The sequence below is a fragment of the Dermacentor andersoni genome, chromosome 10 (assembly GCF_023375885.2).
Source record: "Dermacentor andersoni chromosome 10, qqDerAnde1_hic_scaffold, whole genome shotgun sequence".
In the NCBI taxonomy this organism is placed as follows: domain Eukaryota; kingdom Metazoa; phylum Arthropoda; class Arachnida; order Ixodida; family Ixodidae; genus Dermacentor; species Dermacentor andersoni.
In genome coordinates, this window is record NC_092823.1 from 135,311,859 (window position 1) to 135,333,004 (window position 21,146).

Sequence of the window (21,146 nt, forward strand, 5' to 3'; positions counted from 1 at the left end):
CGTACTTCCGATTTTCGGTGCCGTCGGAGTTGGAACAGACTTGCTTCATCCGTGCGGTGAGCCTCTGTCGTGCGGATGCTATCTGCACAGTGATTCTATGAATGTCTCACGTCACGTCACTGATTCGTCCGCGATCACGTCTGTCGTGTGAATGCAGCAAAGTGCGAGTGGTATATTGGACTTTTTATAATACTAAAAAAGAAGTCACTCTTACTGCTAGAAGACTCCTCATAAGCCAGAGAAAACGCTAAAATGAGAGGCGTGTGGCGACGCCGCCTTGAAGTTACCGCACCATCTTGCCGTGACGTCATGATTTTGTCGTGGTCTGCTCGGCCCTAGTTTACTGTTTATCGATAAAAATGAACAAATTTTCGTGTGAAATAAGCTAACTGACGTTAGCAAGTTATATATATCTCTCAAGAAGAAAGGGGGATAACCGAGGTGCCCGATTTTCATTAATTATAATGTAAGAAGCCAACAATGACACCAAGGGAAACATAGGGGAAATTGTATTTACTAGCTGAATTAAACAAACGATAAATTAATGAAAGTAACAGTGGACGAAAAAACAACTTGCCGCAGGCGGGGTACAAACTCGCGTCTTAGCATTGCGCGTGCGATGCTGCAGCAATTGAGCTACGCCGGCGCCGTTTTCCCATCCAATTTCTTGGGTATCTGTTTTACTACTAGAACTAACCCTGGGAGTGTTAGCTAACGAGGGTCTAGAGTCCAAGAACATTGATGCCTTCAGGTGACATGTGGATTTATTCGCCGGTTAGGTAACCGTTGGACCATTAGGGTTACAGAATGGGTACCAAGAGAAGGGAAACAGTCGAAAAAGGCAGACTAGGTGGAGCGATTAAATTAGGAAATTCGCGGGCGCTAGTTGCAATCGCTTGGCGCAGGACAGGGGTAATTGGAGATCGGAGTGGGAGGCCTTCGTCTTGTAGTGGACATAAAATAGGCTAAGATGACTTCACCCAAAAAGATCACACACTCGTGACGCCTGCGGCAGAAAGGATGTTCCACATCCGCCGCCAAGGTTTGTGAGTGGTGGCGCTAAACTTCGTAAAGCAGCGACACTCTCCTCTTCCGCCTTCACTCCTCCTAGTTTCTCCTCCGTTTCGCGCTTCCTCCTCGACCGTCGCGCCGCCTACATTGCTCGAGCGTAGCAACGGCGCCAACATGCGCTCCTCGCCACTCCGTACACGCTTCTCGAGCAAAAGTGGCGCTGATGCACTGCGCGAGCGCCCACGTGATGCTATTAGGCCAATAGCGACGCGGCGTCGGCCTCGGCCAGAGCGCGCGAGGAGGCGGCGGCATTCTTCAAATCGTGTCGCTACTTTACGAAGTTTAAGGGGCTTTAGGTGGCGCTGGCTAACACTCCCAGGGCTAGTTCTAGCAGTAAAGCATAAATACCCATGAAAGTGGATCGGAAACGGCGCCGTGGTAGCAAGCTGGTTTTTCGTCCACTGTCATTTGCATTAATTTGTTTATTTCATTTCATAAGCACTAGTAATTTACCCTATGTTGTCCTTGGTGTCAGTTGGCTTCTTATGATACGTGTTCCTAAAATATATGTATGTATATATAAGCAGTCTTCCGTGCCTACTTGGCCATACTGCAGTGATTTAGTGTCTTTATTGATGTCCTTTTAAGGAACCGTTCGTGAATTCTGCAGTAGGATTGGTTACGTGGTGTATATATATTCAATAGTGCGTTAAATATGGTAGTACTCGCTTCTATTTGTTGATTGCCGACTTTTCCTTTTTCGTTCAGAGCTGGAAGTGACAAAGTTGATGCTTACCGGAGTGAAGACCGATGTGTACGGTGCCGTTCGCTGGACGCATCTGCATCACAATCACTCGGATCACGTGATGGCTGTGGCCCGAAACAACGTCCACCTCTGGCGATTCACCAACCCGAACGTGGAGCTGCTAACTCGGAACGCAATGTTCCGCTTCAGCTCCGGATCCGGTGAGCAAGCGTTATTCGACAGTGCGCATAGAAGAAATTCACACTAAGCTGTTGGGTGTCCATCCACCTCTAGTGTAAACTCATCGCGTAGCGCAGTCACGGTCGACAGGGAATTCGAGGTGACTCAATATGCATGGAAATCCTCGTGTAGGTATTTAGCTGATGGATTTGCCATCTACAGTGAATTTTCTCACTGGGATGACTGGCAAGGAATCGGACTTTCGTTGTGAGGCAAATCATTTCACTTGTGTACGAATCTGTACATATAGTTTCTTCACCTCGCTAATCTTTTTTCATCATTGCACCAATGTTTGGGAATGTCTGTCCAACAGTACAAATGTTCCCTTGAGAATTCCACATAAATCTACAGGAGCCTTCTGGATAATGCAGCACACGCGGAACGTTCATCACACGGCGCACACTAGCGCTGCTCCGAAGTTTTCCTGCTCAGCTCATTTGCCGATTCTCGAACTGAATTTTGAAGTGGTTGTCTGTCACAATTACAACAAAAATATCAACGAGGTCAAGGGCTTCAAACGTTCCACGTACGCTTATACATAGAATGTTTGGCTGTTATATAACAATATCGTTTTGTCTCGATCGTGCTGTGCCAAATGACTTTACATCTCCTTGAATTGTGCTAATTTTCGTGTTCCTAATTTGTTCACTGCGCTTACTTACGGTTAGAACCTGATCATGTAGCTCTCCGCTAGAGCCGGTGACGTGGATTTGCATGCTATTATACTGCTACTGACGCAAGCATGTTGGCCACGATTCGGATATAAAAATGTTTCACCCTCTGGTACACGCTTTGCAGATGACATCGTTGATGCCACAGTGTTCCTCCGCAACGAAAGAAACTTCCAGAGCATGTTCCTCGTCCTCATCATCCGCACTGGTCTGACTGCGAAGCTGGTCGCCTACGAAGTGGACGCCGCTGGAGAATCATTGGTCAGTCCCTGCATAGGCTCAACGTTTGCCCTGCGCCTTTGCCCGCTTCGCTACGTCTTCCGAAAGGACGCCTTTAATCCCTGTCTCCTCGATAGAATGTCGTTGTAGTTCCGAGTTTTTCCGTCGGTTGGGTGTGGACTTATGGTCAAATGAATAAACAGGACTGGACACTCCTCCGTTCTAGTTAAACTGCGATTTATGTTGCAGTCACGTGTGATAAACATAATTGTTATATCACTCACGCAGCAAGCCTTTCCTGCGCTTTGATGTGATAAAAACCGCCCTTATTGCCGCATTTGCGCGATTATAGCACTGTTTCAGTTCTTCGATTGAAATTGGGATGTAGTTCGACCACTGAGACCGGTCACGTACGTCATCCCAGTGCGAATGAAGCGCTTGCGTTGTACTTGTAATATCACTACGAATATTAGACTATATTTTCACCGTAATGCAAGTAACATAGCGCAGTATGGACGAGGGACAAGTCAAGACAGGACAAGCGCATACATAGCGCTTGTCCTGTCTCGACTAGTCCCTCGTCCTTACTGCGCTATGTTACTTGCATTACGGTGAATAACCAACATGCCCAAACTTATTCCCTTCTGATATTTTAACGCGTCGCGCTTGAAAACGGGCAAGCTTTCCTGCTGCCAAATTACACAGGTAACCCCCCCCCCCCCTTTTTTTTTAGATGCACGTGACCTGAGTGTGAATGTGCGCAGGCATTCGAGTAACCGAACGAGCGAGTAGTTGTCTGTGGCTGTTCCCTACACTTGAAGTATAGGGAACAGCCAGACAGTTCTAAAGCCCGGTCGTTCATTTGCCCAGCGGTTTGGTTCTTTGCCACCTGGTGCTTAAGCTCAACCACCACGCTCCCGCGTTTCGCGAAAAAGCAGACTTCTATTCTTGGAAGGCGACACGTGAACACGAGTGTGGACGAGCCTGCTTGGGAGCGGGAAACGCAACAATAAAAGGGGCGGCTGGACAAAGCTGACAAACGGCCTGATCAGTTACCGCGATGCGCTACACCCTTACTAGCCGCGCACCTCGGGCGGGCCTGCGCGGGAGCGCACGGCTGTAACGTTTCGCGCAAGACGTTCTATTCAAGATCTTGTTATTGGTCTAGTTAGTACATACCTGCACTAAATCTAAGCGCGAGACCATACAGAAGTGCCTGTCCTTTTTTTTCTAGTGCCATTTGTTTAGGTTCAGTTTGTCTCATTTCAAGCTCGCGGCCTACAATCGCGTTACGGATCGTCGGTTCGAGTTGTAGTTGTCCTCACCTCGCATTATGCTCGTAGTTGCGCTATATTTGTGCAAGCAAATGACTTTTATTGCGTCAGCTGAAAATCGTCGATGCGTGTGTGCTTTTCTTCTTGATCTCTGCGCAATGTCGTGTCCGCTCGCACCTCTCTGGTTGCAGCTCTACTCGCTGCAGCTGACCGAAGTTCCCGTGAAGGTGCGATGGCTCCAGTCCCAGCAGGAAGGAGCTCTCGTTCTTCTGTTTCCTTCCGTATACGCGGACGTCGGTTTCACGGACGTACGCCAAGGTGACGCTAATTTCCCGGCCTCTTAGCAGTGGAGTGCTTTAGCTCAGACGCAGCTGTTTCTAACCTGCGTTTGAATATCGAGTAATTGGTGTTTAGATTCCGCAGCCTCCAAACTGTTGTGAACGAAACTTGTTGCAGTTAGGTCATATTGCGAAAACTAATGCGGCATGGCCACCGCTTGGGTGTTTATACTTACCTGCTGAGAAATTGTGGAACGTGAACTTTACGTGCGTAGCTTCTGGGAAAATGAATGGAGTGAGGAAGCTATGCCTTCACATACAATACTATGTAAGGGTCGCGGTTCCTTGGTTCGATTGGCCACCCCTCCGCTCAGTTTTTTTAGACAACTACCGAAACCTCAGCCATGCCTTGGTTTTTGTAAACCTTTCACTCCGCCGTCATTAACCCGAGTCGTTCCCGATGCAACACAGGCGGCACCGTGCTGAGCCACGTAGTCAAAATTCACGTTCCGATGGCCGTGGACATGGAGACCACCACCATCTCCGGTTACGGCTACGTCGCGGTCAGCAACGCAACGACCGTGCTCGTCTACCGCTCCGACGACCTTGCCAGCAACTTCAAAGTTTTCGACGTGTAAGTATGACCTTTTCGGACAGTTTTCACCACATCGCTCTGCGTAGGCTACAAAGGACGCTGAAGGGATGGTTCCCTTTCTACGGTATTTTTGCGCTGCTTGCCTCAAGGCAAGGATGGCTACGCGCAAAATTTCACCACCACGGCTATCATAAGTACGTCGCAGGGCTTTATCGGACACAGTTCGTTTCCTATCCCCGTCGAAATATGGTCGGCCTGGTTTAGAATCTAACCCGCATCCTCGTCTTTAGTCGCGCAGTTCCGCGGCTGCCGAGACAGTGCGGCGAATATCTGCGCATTCCGCGAGTGTTCCGGTACCTATATGTGGGGGGATAAACCAAGGTAATTAAGGACCGCGCTGTTTCGTGTAGTTTGTGTACTTCAGCACGTTCCCATTACTGCGTTCAGTATCTACTGTGGCAAGCTATTTGGCCGCACTCAAGTGTTGATCAGAATGACCAAGTACTTCAGCTACGTAGTGTGTGTTGTCGAGTGACATGTGCAACTTTTCAGTTTTCGCCCTTCCACATTCTGAAAAGCGCCACACACCTTCTGATGGATGCCCACCAGCGTGTTACCTTTCGCACGACCTGCCGCAGGTTGCACGGCGCCGAGTTGACGGACGTGTCCCTGTTCCGCGTGGGCTTCGACAACGTGTTGGCCGTGGCTGGCCTCCGGGATCAGTTTCTCTACGTCTGGCGTGGCGGCGGCTTCTTCCTGCGCCAAGTTCTCAAGGTCCCGCGTGCCTTCCAGTGGCACCCCGTGGGCGTGGACTCCTGTCGCGATGACGTCATCCTCGCTCTCGCCACCATGGACGCCTCGTACCCTGTGCGGCTTCACACCTGGTCCTCCAGGCTCAGGCGGTTTCAGGAGGTGGACAGAGGCAAGTCGACAGCTTAGCGTAACCAGAGTTCAGAAACAAACTTCTGCTCATAGACAACTAGATCCAATAAGTTCTCGGTTATTGCTGCCTTCGGAGTTTTTTCGGACTAGAACGCACTTCCTCTCCAAGTAATGAGTGCAAAGAGTAAGGTTGAATTGTGGGACTGTTTACGTTACTAACAATTAGTGTAGTAAACAGTAGATACAAGGAAAGCATGCGGGAGGTTACCTGTCATGTTTAATTGAAATGTAGAATTAAGGAAAAGGGCAATAAGAATTGACGTTTTGTCGTATCTTCCGCATTATGGGTACGGTGCTTTACCAATTAAGGCCCCGCGGCGGTCCCGCAGAGGTCATTTTTCCTGGGCATCGGTCCGTGTACTCGATCTTACATCGGAAGTAGTTCGCACTCGCTTGATCAGTGACGAGCAGTATATAGACAGAGTGCTTCGAACAAGGACAAAAAAAAGCGACTTGGCACTACACAGCTCCAAGCGTTACCGTTGTTCGTTTGTTTTCGACCGCGGCTATACGTCCGCTGCTCGTAATGGACCTTCTCTCCAGTAGGTTTAAACAGGTGCCGGCGGCACGCGATTCCAAATTTCGCTCGGGAATCGTTATGCAGCGTCGTCAAAGCACAGTGACCACTTCAGTCGAAGAGTACTTGCGTAGAGGTGGTGTCGATTCGAGGAACATCCTCGGATATACGAGGGCAGCACTTCATTGCTATGACACGTAATGAGGCCATGTTGAGGACATTATTTCTGACGTCCACATTGCGAAACGTTGTGGATAGGGGTGCGCGAACAATCGAAATTACGAAACGAATAGTGTCTGCTATTCGACTTGATTACAAAATTTCGCTATTCGAACACTTCTCGATGCGGGAAGCGACAAGCCCAGATAGATCTGACTAAAACATTCCGCTGCGTCCCATGCGCTGTTCACGCTGGTCGCTCTAGGTGCTCCCCAGTGACTAGCGGCCGAGTGCTCCGTGCTGTAGGATGGTAGCCTGCAGTCTCCAGTGTTCATTTGCAGGACTGATAGGTCACGGCTGAATTGCAACCGGCAACATTTGCTACTGGACCTTAACTGTTCGTCACAACGTCGCATTTCGCAGTTATTGCGGATGAAGTAAGTCGGTCTCCTGCCAACGCTCGAATCACATGTGCCTGAATTGCACAAGCTCACGTGTTCCGTCGTTCTGTTACTATCCCCTTTATACTCCGTGGCTGCAGCGGACTGTCTGTTGTACAGGGTGTCTCAATGAACTTTCAAAATTAAAATTGCCTGTGGCAGATAGCAAATTCTAGTCCATGAGCTGATGTGCTCGAAGAAGCGAACACACAAGAAACTGAACTGCATAATGGATTAACAATTCACCAATCAAGTTTTAATTACCTTATGACACGTATTTCAATTTAAAAATTCTAGCGGACGAGACTGCTAGACATATCTACTTGAAGATAATTGTGTGGATGATGCCATCTACGAGATATGCACCGTCAAACTTGTGGTAAAAATGCACTGTCATTCCATTTACTTTAACAAAACGTAGTTTCATGCATTGACGCACTAAAGTAACTGGAATGCCAATGCATTTCTCTGCGAAGTCCGAGACTTATCTCGAAACTGGTGTCACCCTGAGAACTTGTTCCAAGTGTATCCACCTTGTGAACTCCCCAGCTAGATTTTGTAAATTGCAATATGTGGCGTAAGATAATTAGTTAAAAACTTAATCAGGAAATATTCGTTGAATAATCGATTATTCATTTGAATTTTTTTGTGCAAGTAATGTCTGCCTCTTCGAGTAGACCAGCTCATGGACTAAATTTGTGATCTGCCACACCCAGTTATAAGACGTGTTCGCTGAAACACCGGGTTATGCGCAACTACATTTCCTCCCCGTAATGAACTTTCGCCTTCACTAGTTGCTCTAACATATGCTTCCTCTTTCGGTATCTTAAGGTTTACGCTTAGTTTCATCGCTAGTCGAGCAGTCCCAACTATTAAGCGATTGTGCTGTACTTCAAAGCTATAATTTTAGACATACAGATGAGAAACCTAAATGAAAAGGCTGTTGCTTTGTATGCAACATGGTACAAAGTTTAATGATAGGTAATGCAGTGAGGTCGGCCTTGGGTCCTTGGGTACTGTTCTAGCGAGCTACTTTGCTCTGGAGGAAGGGGAAGAAGGAAAGCACAAGCTTCTCAAGAATGTAACAATCTACATAGCCGGCTCTGTAGGCATCGACATGCGCTTTTTAATTTCGGATACTTGCCTCAATAAGTAACAATGTGCTCACGCGAAGTGTTCGCAAGAACTAGTGACGATATTGCATAATTTGGTTGCAGGTACAGTCCCCCTAGGTGGCTTTGTCATTCTCAAGGACAGTCTATCATCCTTTAGCGTCAAGGACAACGCTTGGATGTTTTTCACCGATGCCACCAAGGGCACTCCCAAATCAATAATGGTGTCCACGAAGGTCATACTTTTGTCGAACCCGGTTCAAGACAAAGGCTCGCAACTGGTGCTTCGCATGACCATGCTCAAGGTCAGTGTTGCGCATACCTAACCTTTGTTTCCTGCTAAAGAGTTGTGTGGGCTCGTTCGCCTGGTTTCCAGCTCTGTTCTTGGATTCACGTGCGCAGGCTGCTGTTTCTTACGTGTAACTCTATACGATGACATTGGTGCATGTTTCTCATTGAGATTAACAGCGCCTCTGTGGAATTTCCGGCGTGAGTTTTCCACCATAACATGCGGCAGATACCACTGAACACTTCACAGCCAGTGATGAGAAATTAAGCATCAATGCTGGCCTTCATTTAGTCGTCCAGAATACCATACAACCCTAAAACATTGAATTGAAGACCAACAGTTCATAGTGACTTCTTCACCTGCGGACCTGAGTTTAATGTCAACTGCAATGCATCTACTGGTGCCAGGTGCAATCTTCGACCTCAAACTTCAGTTACTCGCCGCCGCAGTAGATAACGCACAACTTATACAAAATACTGACATCACATAATGTATTCGCCCGTAACTTATTGTTCTCAAGAAACCGCTGACCAACCCACTTGCGTATCGCAAAACTAGTCTCCGCCATTGTTGCTAGTTTCCAGGCATGTTTCGCCGGGTCAGTTCTTACTAGGCTTCCTCTCGCCGACCAGGATCAATTGGACAAGCAGCAGGCTCTCCTCGGACAAGCATCTAACACCCTACGGCACGCCGTATCTACTAAAGCCACAGTGAACGTGGTCCAGGTCAAGCAAGTCATTAGGTCCGTCCTCGTCAATGGCCCAGTCTCCATGGGGTTCGCGAGGCTACCACAGGGCTTGACCATGGAGGGCTCGAAGGTCTCCATGAGTGAGCTCCACAGCAGGATGCCCGAGCTTCAGAAGGCGATGAGCGACATCGGGTTCCGAATCCACAAGCTCATTTCGACTCTCAAAGGTGATTGACCCGCAGTTTAACCCCTTGAATCACGGCATACACATTTGGGCAGGGCATTTGTTTTGTTAGTTCGTTCCAGTAGTGATAGCAAAAATTCGCGCACATTGAGGTGCGGTTGAATTGATCAATCTGCTTGCTCACTGCGGCTCTGTTCACTTCAGACTGCACAGTACTGCTACGCACGACCACCGTATACGAAAAACAGTAGTGTTTGACAAGGTGTCCAAATCGTTAAGTATGAATCGTCAATGATGGAGTAGTCTTTGCTTCCTAGCAGTGCCTACAGCCATTGAACCCGTGTATGTTTGGGCTGGTGGTTCAACTATTCATTATGAAGAAACGCGAATGACTGACTGTACATTAAATTTAATTATTCTAATTACTGACATTTATTGACAGTGCAGCATAACTTGACTAAAATTGCCTTTTACGTCCTCTTCCACCCTGGCGAACTGCCAAATTCACGTCGCTTTCAAGTCGTACCTTCCCGCCCTCGGTACGCCACCTTGGCGCTCTCCAGGACGTAGCTCCATGCGCTGCACTAAAGTGAGCAAGGAAGGGCGAGGACAAGGTGCCTTGCTCTAGCGGCGTCCCCGCTGGGCGCTAGTCTGGGCATGTGAATGCACTCATCACATTTACTCTCCCCGTCGTGCAAATATAACCGTGGAGCACAAGGGAGCAGGTTTCCTGTCGCAATAACTGCTTCATATATGTTCAGCTCCAGAACCTGCCTATCATTTCAACTTTCAGAACTTACCAAGGTTTCGGTTGCTGTGCTATATCAATTCGACAACTTGATCCATCGTACATGGCAACTTTCAGTCATTCCAATTAAACATCTCTTTCCGCCGAACGTGGCCCTTGATCTCTTAATAAAATCGTTACCAAGTCAAGAGATACAACAGTGGAGTAGCGACAAAGGAAGTGTCCTTGAAAAATTTCAAGGCATAGCATTAATCCTGCTGACGACCAAATTCTAGCAAGCCTGACTTAAATCCCAGGTGGTCATATCACTGGGCTTTCAAAGCCTCTAAACGTCCTTTTGATGAAAGCTGCAAGGTGGCAAACGCTTGCAAAAGACACCGATGGTGAAGCGGGTTCATTATTTTTTGTGTCCTTGTCTATCTGCTAAGTCACTACTATACCTAGTATACGTTGTCTAAAGAATCGTGCGAGCTATCCACATCTTCCTCTAAACGTTTATCACGCCACAGAAGCGCCGCCTAACTTCGCCAAAATTGGATCACGCTCGAAAAGGCCAGCACACCTGAACAAATCTATTACCACATTGCACTTCGTGTAAATAGTTCCCTTCGTCCTAATCTACCTTCTCCCTTTCCCCCACTGCTGACCACTGGTCAGATGTCGGCGGATGTAGCTATAGTGGGATCAGCGGTAATTTTCCTCTTCCCTTTTCTTCGTTTTATCAAACGACCGCGGTTATACTGCTACTACATAGCTTAAGGTTTCTTGACAACGCTTCAACTTGCATCTAGCACGCTGTATATGTTCATACAATCGCGCAGTATTTGACTCGTGGGCGGTCGCGCAGATCACCATTTCGCCGCGCTCGTCGTTCCCATCACAAAATCGCAGCAGTCCAAATGCTTCAAGCTTATTGACAGCCATGGGGACTGTAAGCGTAAAGTTCTTCCTGGAACATTTTTCACGTTGCTCTGGCTATTGACTTTCCCACTTCCTCGCTTTCACAGATGCTGTGTTCACGAATAAGCCAGCCACTGTCACTGCACCGAAAGTATTTCAAGGTCCCTTTTCGACACCACTCCTCAAATCCGCTGAAGCAAACATCGGCTCCTTCCACGGTGTACCTGTCAGCGACCTGTTCAGGAACCTTTACTGGTACGTCTCGCACCATCATCCTGCAACATAGATAGTGGTTGCTGTTCGATCCTGTGTAATTTTTTCTTACGTTGACGTCCATGGACCTTGTTCCACAGCTACATAATGTCTGTTGAATATTTCACTGGACAGATTTCACGAAACACTGCAGACAGCATCTGTAATCGGTGACTGTTCTGGAGTCATTAAGAAAAATTTTTCTTTCTTTGTACAACGGTCGTTTTTCCTTTTCTTCAACTCCTAATGGAATAAAGGAAAGCGCAAACTTCAAACAGGATGGAAAGAATTACACGCAGAACCGACGCCTGTCCTGTCTTTATTTCCGTCCCGTTTGAAGTTTGCGTTTTTCTTTATCCCATTCATTAATGAACAAACTATCCCAGCAACGCATTTTGATCAGCTTAAAATATTGCGTTTAATTCTAGACAGCAGTACGGTAACAGTCTTCCCTCTTGTAAGCGCTACAATGTGCTCGCGTTTCAAGGAACTGGGACACGAGAAGGTACGAACGAATGCACACAACTTCCCGTGTCATTGTCCCCTGTCCGCGCTATAACTCGCTTGTTTCAAAATGTACAACCAAACCCACATCGCCACTCTGATAAACATTGCAGCTTTGGTAAGAACATTTCTTCCTAGCTTCGCAACAGATACAGGGACTACGACGGCGCACGCCTTCCATGCTTTTTGTAGGATGAACAAGCCGACCACCATAACAGGAAAAATAACGTTGACGAAGGCTGCCAAAGTACGGTCGACACTCCAGTCTCCATCAATAAACGGTATCAATCTCGCCAATGCAGTCACAACAGATCGACATCACACGATAAGCGGTAAGTTCGGTGTCTGCATGCTTTCGCTTGTGAAGTACGTCAAAAACTAAAGTGGGTCTTTTTTTTTTCGTTCTTCAGGGCCTACAACATTTGCGAGCCCTTTAGTGATCTCCAAGGACTCTCTTCTGGAAGGCAGGTTGAACGGCCTGAAATTGAGTGACCTTGTGACACTGACTGGAACGCACTACATCACTGCACCCAAAAACTTGACCTCAGTCAAGCTCCTCCAAGAATTGTCGGCTCAAATGGTAGACGGCGTCGACCTGACGAGAGTTGCCGCGACTACTATGAACGCGATCGATGAGCAGATGGCAGAGGGATCCTTGACGTTTGCCCGAAATTTGCGCATAGCGTCCGTCTCTGCGCAACTCGTCAACGGCATCAAAGTCGCTGATATTGGTGAACGCTTCGTCAGGATCAACGTGCCTGCAACAATCACCGGGGTCAAGCACTTTGTTGGTAATTTCGACGCACTCAAAAACATTCAGCTTCGGGGCAAGCTCAACCAATTCGCCATACCTGACGATCTTTTGCTCAAAGATGCCGAGCAATTCGTGCGGGCGCCTAAAAGGTTCAACAAGCTAATTACCACCGTGACCAACGTTGAAGGCAAAGTTAGCGGAGTATCACTGCCGGCAGACGTTTACCGCCTCACAGATGACGGCCCCATTGACGCACCGCTTGCCTTCATCAATGGCATCCAGGCGCAGCGAGACGTGGTCGTTGCTGGCACGGTCGACAACGTAGACATATCAGAGTTTGCTGCCTACGCCACCAAGCAACCTGAAAAAGTTTTTAAAAACAACGTAGTGTTCAAGGCACCTGTTTTTGTTAAGAAGTCCGTCAAGGTCCTCGCTAAAGTCAACAGCGTATTGCTCGATGCCCTTTACAAGGACGCCATTTTTCCTACTAACGAGTCTACATTGGTCATGACTGGCCAGAAGACTTTCCACAAAGGAGCCAAAATAGTTGGAATGACTGTCAAAGGCAGTGTGAACGGTTACAACTTGTTGGAGGACTTCGTAGCCACGGAGGACCACCAAGACATTCATGGTAAGGTGCCCTGAACTTAAGTACCGCAACCTAATAATAATCCACAGTTTTGATTTCAGGAATAAAAACATTCGCCGGACCGGCCGTGTTCGAAAAGGACCTCACCTCAAGTAAGTTGACATTGCATGCTCAACGCTTGTTGAATCGTGCTCGTATAGTTAGATCACAGCGCTTAGTGCTATTTTTTTTACTCATCCATGAAGAAGCTCGTTCCTTACCCGCGATTTCAACGCATACAAACAAATCTCGCATTTTCTTCACTTCTTACCAAATTGCTGCCTCAAAGGTGCAGTCTAAATTTGAGGGCATGGTATCGGCAACCATATTTTGAGTCATTTGCATAAAGCCAGAAACCAAAGTTCCACTGGTTCACAAACATCGCAATTCCAGGCTGTGCTCATGTTGCAAGAGAAATGTTTGCACAAGGTTTTCAGCAGCAGCAGTGTTGTCATCGCACATGACCTTCTGGAGGTGCGGTTTAAGCTGTCAACAGACCGTGACCATTGCTTTAAATAGGTCCGGGCGAGCCGAGAGAGAAGGCGCGGGAAGCTCATTCGCTTCGGATGTCTTGTTCCCTCTTGGCGAAACTGGGAGAGCGTATAAAACGCTCAAGCTCTCATATCCTCTGTAGCTTTGAATCGTCAGTACACTCGGGCAGAAAAGCGCGCAGAACATAAGACCTACAGTGTGAATTTCAGCTCCACTAAGGCTTGGCGTTTCTAATTTAGTGATCAATGGTCCGGTTGCACTACAATATACCACAGATGAAACTTGGAATTCGCGACTGTGCCCAGTCTAAGCGAAAAATTTAACATTTTCGCAGTAACCGTGGCTGTAAGCACATGCCACACGGTCCACCAGCGGGAACATAGACCACCAAAATTTTGTCCACGACCGCATCTACGCCTTTGGCAGCCGCGAAGTGCGAACCCTGGCTACTCGGCGGCCAAATTTAGATGCGGCGAAATTCAAAACCGCGCGTGTACTTAAATTTATATGCACGTTAAAGGACAACAGATGGTCAATTACCTGCCGCGGTGGCTTGGCGGCCGTGGTGTTGCGCTGCTTAACACGAAGTCGCGGGATCAAATCACGGCGGCCGCATTTCGATGGAGGTGAAATGCAAGTGCCCGTCACCCGTGCATTGGGAGCACGGTAACGATCCCCTGTGATGAAAATTGGTCCAGAGTCCCCCACTACAGCGTACCTCATTATATCGTGGTTTTGGCACGTAGAGCCTCAGAATTTTTATTCTGGATCATTCACTGCTTCGTTGTTTCAGGCCCTGGCATCATCGACGAAGTTCCGCTCTTCAAGCTGTTCGCCGGCCGAATAACACTTAACAGCGAGCAGAACATCACAGCCGAGCCGCTGTTCCTCGGCACCGTGCGAGTGCAACACCTCTACGTGTCGGGCGCAGTTCAAGGGCTCTCCGTGCCACGTGACTTCGTGATCAAGTCAGTTCCGCAAAAGATCTACGGCCTGAAACACATGGCTCGGGGCATGTCCGCCGCACTTGTCGACTCGCGCATGCACGCGACCGTTCGAGGTTTGTTTGGTGGCGTCGACATCGTGGACATCAACAGGCGCCGTATCCCACTGTCCACTGGTCAACTGCTTACCGGGGAGTTCGCCATTGGCAACGTGACGACGCCGTTCCTCAACGCCGCATGGTTGAATGGGCGGCCAGTTCAGCCGTTCCTGAGGAATGTCATGTCAAAGACCAAGCCCCAAGTAGTGACTGCTCCAAAAACGTTTTCCGGTGAGATGCTTTTGGTTTAGTGTTCGTGTACATTCACTGTCGCGAGAAAGGGTATGACGTTAAGTTTATAAGGTGGCATTGTTGGTGATGCATTACGAGCGGGCAAAGGATGGAAGAAAAGTGTCACGTGACTCTTGTTCTCCGCCAAGCGCTGCTGCATCTTCTGCTCGAAATCTCAACTTATTTTCGAATTGTTAGCAGCACGTCATGCTCGCTTTCAGATATTTGACGCAAAGAAATTTACTTCTTCTTCGAGCGTTACACGCGCGACATTGCGGACGCTCAAGTAGCGCTTTTTCGTTTCTAATGGGCAAACTTAAGAAGTCTACGGAGATGGCACAGCCTAAAGACTAAAATACGGAATTTCAAGGTCGTGAGATAATAAACGTAATCGTATTCACTAAACTCGACAATTGAAAGGCAAACTGAAATACACAGTAAACAGATTAACAATCCTTCGTGTAAAATTAGTATTTCTAAACCCACTCATTGTTGCATCCTGAAGAATCTTATATTTAGGGTGTGTATATACACCAAAGAACGGTGCTTATACCTATTGTTCTCTATTGTGGAAACATGTACTTGCAGCCATAAGGGTATTCGAAAAGGACTTCTTGGGCAAGTTGGTCCTTAGATTTCCCAGGTATACTTTGTGGCGCAAAATACATTTCTTGAAAAGGGACAGAAGAAGGGAAGACGGTGAAGCGCCAATTTTGGCGCTTCAGTGTCTTCCTTTCTTCTGTCCCTTTTCAAGAAATGCATTTTGCGCCACAAAGTATACCTGGGAAAGCCATAAGGGTGTTCAGGATAGGTTTCAACCGTAACGAACGTATTTTCTGGGATTACTGAAGCAGATGAATTTGTTGTCCTTGAATTCAAAATAGGTCGCAGTGTTCAAAAATAGGCTCAGGACAACGAGCTTACAAAGCCCCCACCTTTACGCTCCTAGTTGCATCTAAACACCCTTACATAAGAGTTATCTGTTAAGGGCACTCGTCTGGAGACCAAAAAATGTACACCCTTTAAGGGGCCCCTCACCAGGTCTGGCCATGTTGAGCAGACAAGTGCACAAAGTGCGTTCCCGATCGTGTCTGATAAGTATTAAATGTCTACGCGCCACAGAAAGAACTTAAATTTCAAATCAAACGCCGCTTGCCTTTCTCCTTGCGTGCGCCACGCTCCCAGCCGTCGAGTCGACGTCAATCGCGCAAGCCCGCTAATTACGTAGATATATGTGCGGCGACGTCAGCCATAGTGGCAGGTGACTAATTATCCAATACATCAGTTGTTTAATGTTAATTCAGTAGACGAATTAAGGTTTAGAGAAATAATAAAGCATACAAGCCGAATGTCTGGGTGTTTTTTTTGTTATGTCGTACCGTAGCAGCTAAATGTATACTTCCGTTTCGTCTGCTTGTCCCCATGCCATGCAGTTGCGCGCGCGCAGATAACGAAACCGTCATTTTGTACCGCTTTCCGGCGCCGCGATCATGCTCTTCCATCCTCTCGCGGCTGCCTCGGTGCTTGTAAAGCAGGTGTTCTCGTGCAGCGCACGCAACATTGCCCGCTGCGTGGCCCCTCAGCCAAAACGGGAGAGAAAAGGCGGGGCCCGTGCAGTATTAGTCATGCGATCCTCCGGTTCCGGTATGGAAGAACGCAGGGATTTCGCTTGCGGAGGCTGGACGCGGAAAGCGGAGAGCGTGTCCATGATGGCGGCGACACTCCCATCCTGAAATCGTGGGTTCGCGGCACTGAAATACTTCTATCTCGGCTATTCATGAGCCGATATGAAAACATTTTTGCGGCAGAACGCTCCCTAGAGAATACGTAAAAACTTGTGACGTATAATCCAAAGTTGCTATGTGGCCTGGAGAGGAGCCCTATATTGCTTACGGCGTAACATGGCTGGTACGCGGTGCAGCAGCATTCCTCTATAGTCGATGGGTATTGCCACTCGGCTAAGCGCTGCCGTCGTTAACGAAGGAATCGCTGAAGTCTTTTCGTCGCCATAGCTCAGCACAATCCCGCCTCTATGTGCAATCGAGGAGTAATCGTGGCGTTGTTGCAGCGGTCCTGAAGGCGGTCTCTCCCGTAACAACGGTGCAAGGAGTGAACGGCGTCAACCTGGCAGAGATCAACTCTAACGCAGTCACACTGCGCGGTCAGTCCTTGGTCAGCGCCCCTGTCGCTCTACGAGACCCGTTCGAGGTCATGGGTCACCTGAGCATCCACGGCACACTGGACGGCCGGGACCTTCGTGCCTTCGAGGCAGATGCGGTACCCAAGCGCGGGTGGGTCTCCGTCACCGGCAACTGCGTCTTCTACCGCGGCTTCTCCGTGCGTGGCAACATCGCCGCCGACACGGTCAATGACCTCATGTTCTCCTATGACGTGCTTCTCAAGAACGCGGACCAGAGCATCAAGGGCAAGTTCCCATCTTCTGTTCACTGTTTCGCGCCGACTCGGTGTGTGGCGTTCCGTTGAGGTCGTGGTTTTAATTCCCAGCCGTGTTCCCAGCACTTTCGTAATGTGCGAGCTCCATTGTACCGAGCTTTGTGTACGTTGAAAACAGCAGGGGCATAAAATTCCAGAACCCACTGTCGATATGTGCAGAGTTGCAAGGAGGGGAACGCCATCAATCACTTTTTTTGCTACTACGGTATTTTTGAGGGAAGTTAATTCTCAGAAACTTGTGTGGGTTGCCTTCATAGCTTCGTACTATTCAGGTGGATTAGAAATTTACCTCTCGTGAGCGCTCCTCCACTTTGCTGGCTTCCACAGAACTGGTGACGTATTCTCAGACGCTCACTTCCAGGGATACTGTCACGTTCGCGTGACGTAGTACACAGCACGTTGCATGATTCGAGGTTTTGCTCAACCAGCCAACCAGCAGGCACTAAAAGTAACTTCGAAAGTGACCTTCCGGTAATGCGCCCCCTGATTTGCCATATTAAGGTACTTTTAATGCGTATATAGTCTTCCTAAACCATCCCCTGCTGTGTTTTCAATGTCGGCTGAAGGTTCTACTTTAGAACAGCATCGAACTGATTTCGTGGGTACTCCCTAACGGGGCACTTGTGAACCACCGTGTCCTTACAATATTTCGACATTATTTAAGGGTTTTCGCCGTAAATTGTGGCTGATCTGTGAGCTAATGAGAAGAACGTTTTCTATTGGGTCATGGCTTCAGTGAACCCCTTTAAACATTAAATAGTAACACGTGTACTTTATCGAGTGACCGCGCCTAATCTTCTAACAAATGTTATCGCGAAGCGCAAAACGCGCCTGCATGTATCTGAAGTTTCTGGAATGTTATCGATGGTTCTATCCGCTGTCTGTTGTCACCGAACCTTGTAGAATCTGATTGTATGTATGCGTGACGCGAATGGTGTAGAACTTTCTGGAAGACACGCGGGCACCAGCGATTACTCTAGAACATCGGATAGCTTATGTATAACAGCCGACGCGCTTGACCCGCTGATCAGATTTTCGACGATCGCCGACAGTGTTCGCCGCTGTCGTCGTGCTTTTAGTATAGCCTGTTTTTGAGGGCACCGGTTCGCCCAGTAAAACACTAAAACACTAGCTTCGCCATCCTGTTTTGCTTTCTTCAGTCACTACTACGTGACAATAGTATCCTTGCCTTGTACGCGAAAAGCTTCAATATGTAGTTGCCGCAGGTCTAGTAATGCAGTTAATATTGAACTAGTCTTCATTATTTCCCGGGTTCCGGGTATTTACGGTAGTTATGCACGATTTCACATGTTCTAAATGCATGGCGAAATTAAATTAACACTTAACGGCTATTTCGTTTTCAGGTCATTATCACTTTATTCGTGATGTGAAGGTGCTGGGAGATTTGCCTCACTTGGGGCACATCAACGGCGTGGATCTGTCCGTGCTCGACACGCTGGTGGCAAAGTTGGACCGAGAGAACGTCATTCAATCTGACCTGGAGTTCCACGACGTACGTTGGTCAGCTGATGTTGCTATTATTGGGAAACTGGAGCAGAACGGTGGAGTTCCATTTAGAAGGATGAAGTGTTTGTATTGATGCAGGTATTGGTCTATATAGGCATCGTTCAGTGAAGCAATACCGGAAGGCCTTTTGGGGGTATATATTTGAAGTCGATATATGGATTTGGATGTACGAGCATGGAATACATTGAGGCGCCCGCTTGTCAAACTTGCGCATATGTGTCGAGTGTCTAAACGAGAACCAAAAGTAGCATGGCGAGAACAGTAAAAATTCTTTCTAGAGCGCGACACTTCACGCAATATATTATATGCATGTGGCTAGGGGGTATGCCGAGAACGTAATTCGGTACTATCTGCCCATGTGAAGCACCTCTTCGATGACTAGGCTTCTGCATGATGCTCCCAAATGCGCAGGACCACCCAAAAATATTTCCTTGGTCCAGGCAACAGTCATCAGAAGTGTCAAACCAAAAGGAATAAAAGCAAAAAGTGAAAAAAAAGTTAAAAAAACCTTTCCCTCTCTTCTACCCCTCTTTTTTACATCACTCAGTACAATCTTGCTCATCTCCCGCCCTACCTAGCTGATTCGACACACCCGTTTGCCCTGAGATAATCAAGTTCTTTTATCCTGAGTACAACAGAAGGAGCACTGACACAGTAATCGTTTTCATTGGAGATACAAAATGCTTCAAAAATTTCCCGGTTTTTCTGATTACTATATTTGCGCAACACGCGTGTTCGTTCGAAAAACGCCTTGCATGCTGGCTTGTGCGAGCAACGGCGAATGTAGACTACTTCGAATGTGTGACCCGGCGTTCGTGTTGTCTTTCTCTTCTCGTCCGTGTTCAATTGTGTGCTGGAACGATGTTTCATAATGCTAATCACAACCAACTAGCCCAGCTGTCTGTACTAAGCTACAGTACAATGCTTGTTCCAATATTTATTACACCCCCCAATAAAGTGCCCACAAAGTCACTATTTTGCCATTGTGTAGGACAAAACTCAAGACCTACGGTGGCTACATAGAAACTAATGACTTATTTGAAATCTGCTTGCAATGCTCTAAGTGGGTGGATTTTCATATTTATAGTAGAAATGTTTTTTCGATGAGCACCTCCCCTTAAAGAATTTACTGAAAAAAACAAATTGAAATTCTGAACGGCGGCTCTCCTTGACCATGTGCAGCTTTTGGACGCCAAAGCCCCCATTTCCTTATTTTTTATTGTATCCTCAGAGCTAAATCCTCTGCTAAAGTACTTTACCAGACATCTGTAGCTCTCATGGACGGCGTGGATTGACGTACCTTTTGTCTCGCGCTTGTTTCGGTTAGCTTCTGAACCAGTAAACATAAAACTGTGCTGCGCTCTGTAATGGAGCCATCTTTCACGTATTTTGTGGAGTGCTATACTCCCTACCTTGTATGTTAAGGCGCCAGCATCACTTAGTCTCTTTATTGTCCACGCGGTCCACATCTCAGCCCCTGATGTTACGATAGACTGATTACTGCGCAGGTGACTGAACTTGGCACAGACCTCAACGTCGAAGGCCTTCTAAACGGCCACAAACTCCGACATCTCAGGGATCAGGCGATATGCACCGCCAGACATCACGAACTCACCGCCACCAAGATCATCCGAGGTCCGGTTAACTTGTTCAATTCCATCGAGGTTCGTCACTTTGAAAACAGGACTCTTGCTGCTATCCTGGAGGACATTGTCTTCGTTGATGGCCACTTCGTAAGTTCTCCCGCTGATCTCTGGAAAGACGCAGTGCCGCAGTACAGCGCCGCATTCGCTTTCGAGCTTTAATTCGGTTTTCCTGAAGCCATATCAAACTGCCGCCAAGCAATAGCGTGGTATGCTGATTTCTAGTGTCGATCCCCGGTTTCAGGTTTGTTCGAGGACTGTCGTGAGACCTTCTGTAGAACTAGCATACAGTATATGTAAGAGTAATTAGCAAATAGTCAAACAATTCGATACAACGCTACGATTACAAAAACAGCAAAACATTGAGAACAGTAAAATGCACAATGCACTGCCAGCCAAAATGCGTGTAACCTTAAACAGTTTGAACTAAATAACTTCAGATAATCATAAAATGAAGTGATCATGATTCGACTATAGTTCAGAGAGTTCCAAATGGTTATAGTTATGAACATACGGCAGTGAATTCTCCGTTATTACTGCTTATACTATGGATACGAGTACAGCAATTCGTGTGGCGTTCGCGATTTCGAGCATGCTCTTGTCACGT

The 21,146-nt window shown here is 47.6% G+C and overlaps 1 protein-coding gene across 2 annotated transcripts in view; it reads left to right on the forward strand.

Annotated features, from left to right (window-relative positions):
* Positions 1-21,146, forward strand: part of LOC126543723 (uncharacterized) — a 42,427-nt gene that overhangs the window by 2,837 nt on the left and 18,444 nt on the right. Inside the window, exons 3-17 of one of the 2 annotated variants that reach the window (XM_055078272.2) lie at positions 1,780-1,977; positions 2,795-2,928; positions 4,352-4,478; positions 4,910-5,072; positions 5,672-5,955; positions 8,309-8,508; positions 9,125-9,407; positions 11,120-11,267; positions 11,961-12,100; positions 12,179-13,153; positions 13,201-13,263; positions 14,436-14,915; positions 16,984-17,340; positions 18,734-18,882; positions 20,405-20,629. In XM_055078272.2, coding sequence (XP_054934247.1) covers positions 1,780-1,977; positions 2,795-2,928; positions 4,352-4,478; positions 4,910-5,072; positions 5,672-5,955; positions 8,309-8,508; positions 9,125-9,407; positions 11,120-11,267; positions 11,961-12,100; positions 12,179-13,153; positions 13,201-13,263; positions 14,436-14,915; positions 16,984-17,340; positions 18,734-18,882; positions 20,405-20,629 — 3,926 coding nt within the window. The remainder of the gene's footprint in view (positions 1-1,779; positions 1,978-2,794; positions 2,929-4,351; positions 4,479-4,909; positions 5,073-5,671; positions 5,956-8,308; positions 8,509-9,124; positions 9,408-11,119; positions 11,268-11,960; positions 12,101-12,178; positions 13,154-13,200; positions 13,264-14,435; positions 14,916-16,983; positions 17,341-18,733; positions 18,883-20,404; positions 20,630-21,146) is intronic. The other variant, XM_050190828.3, reaches the window with a different exon arrangement.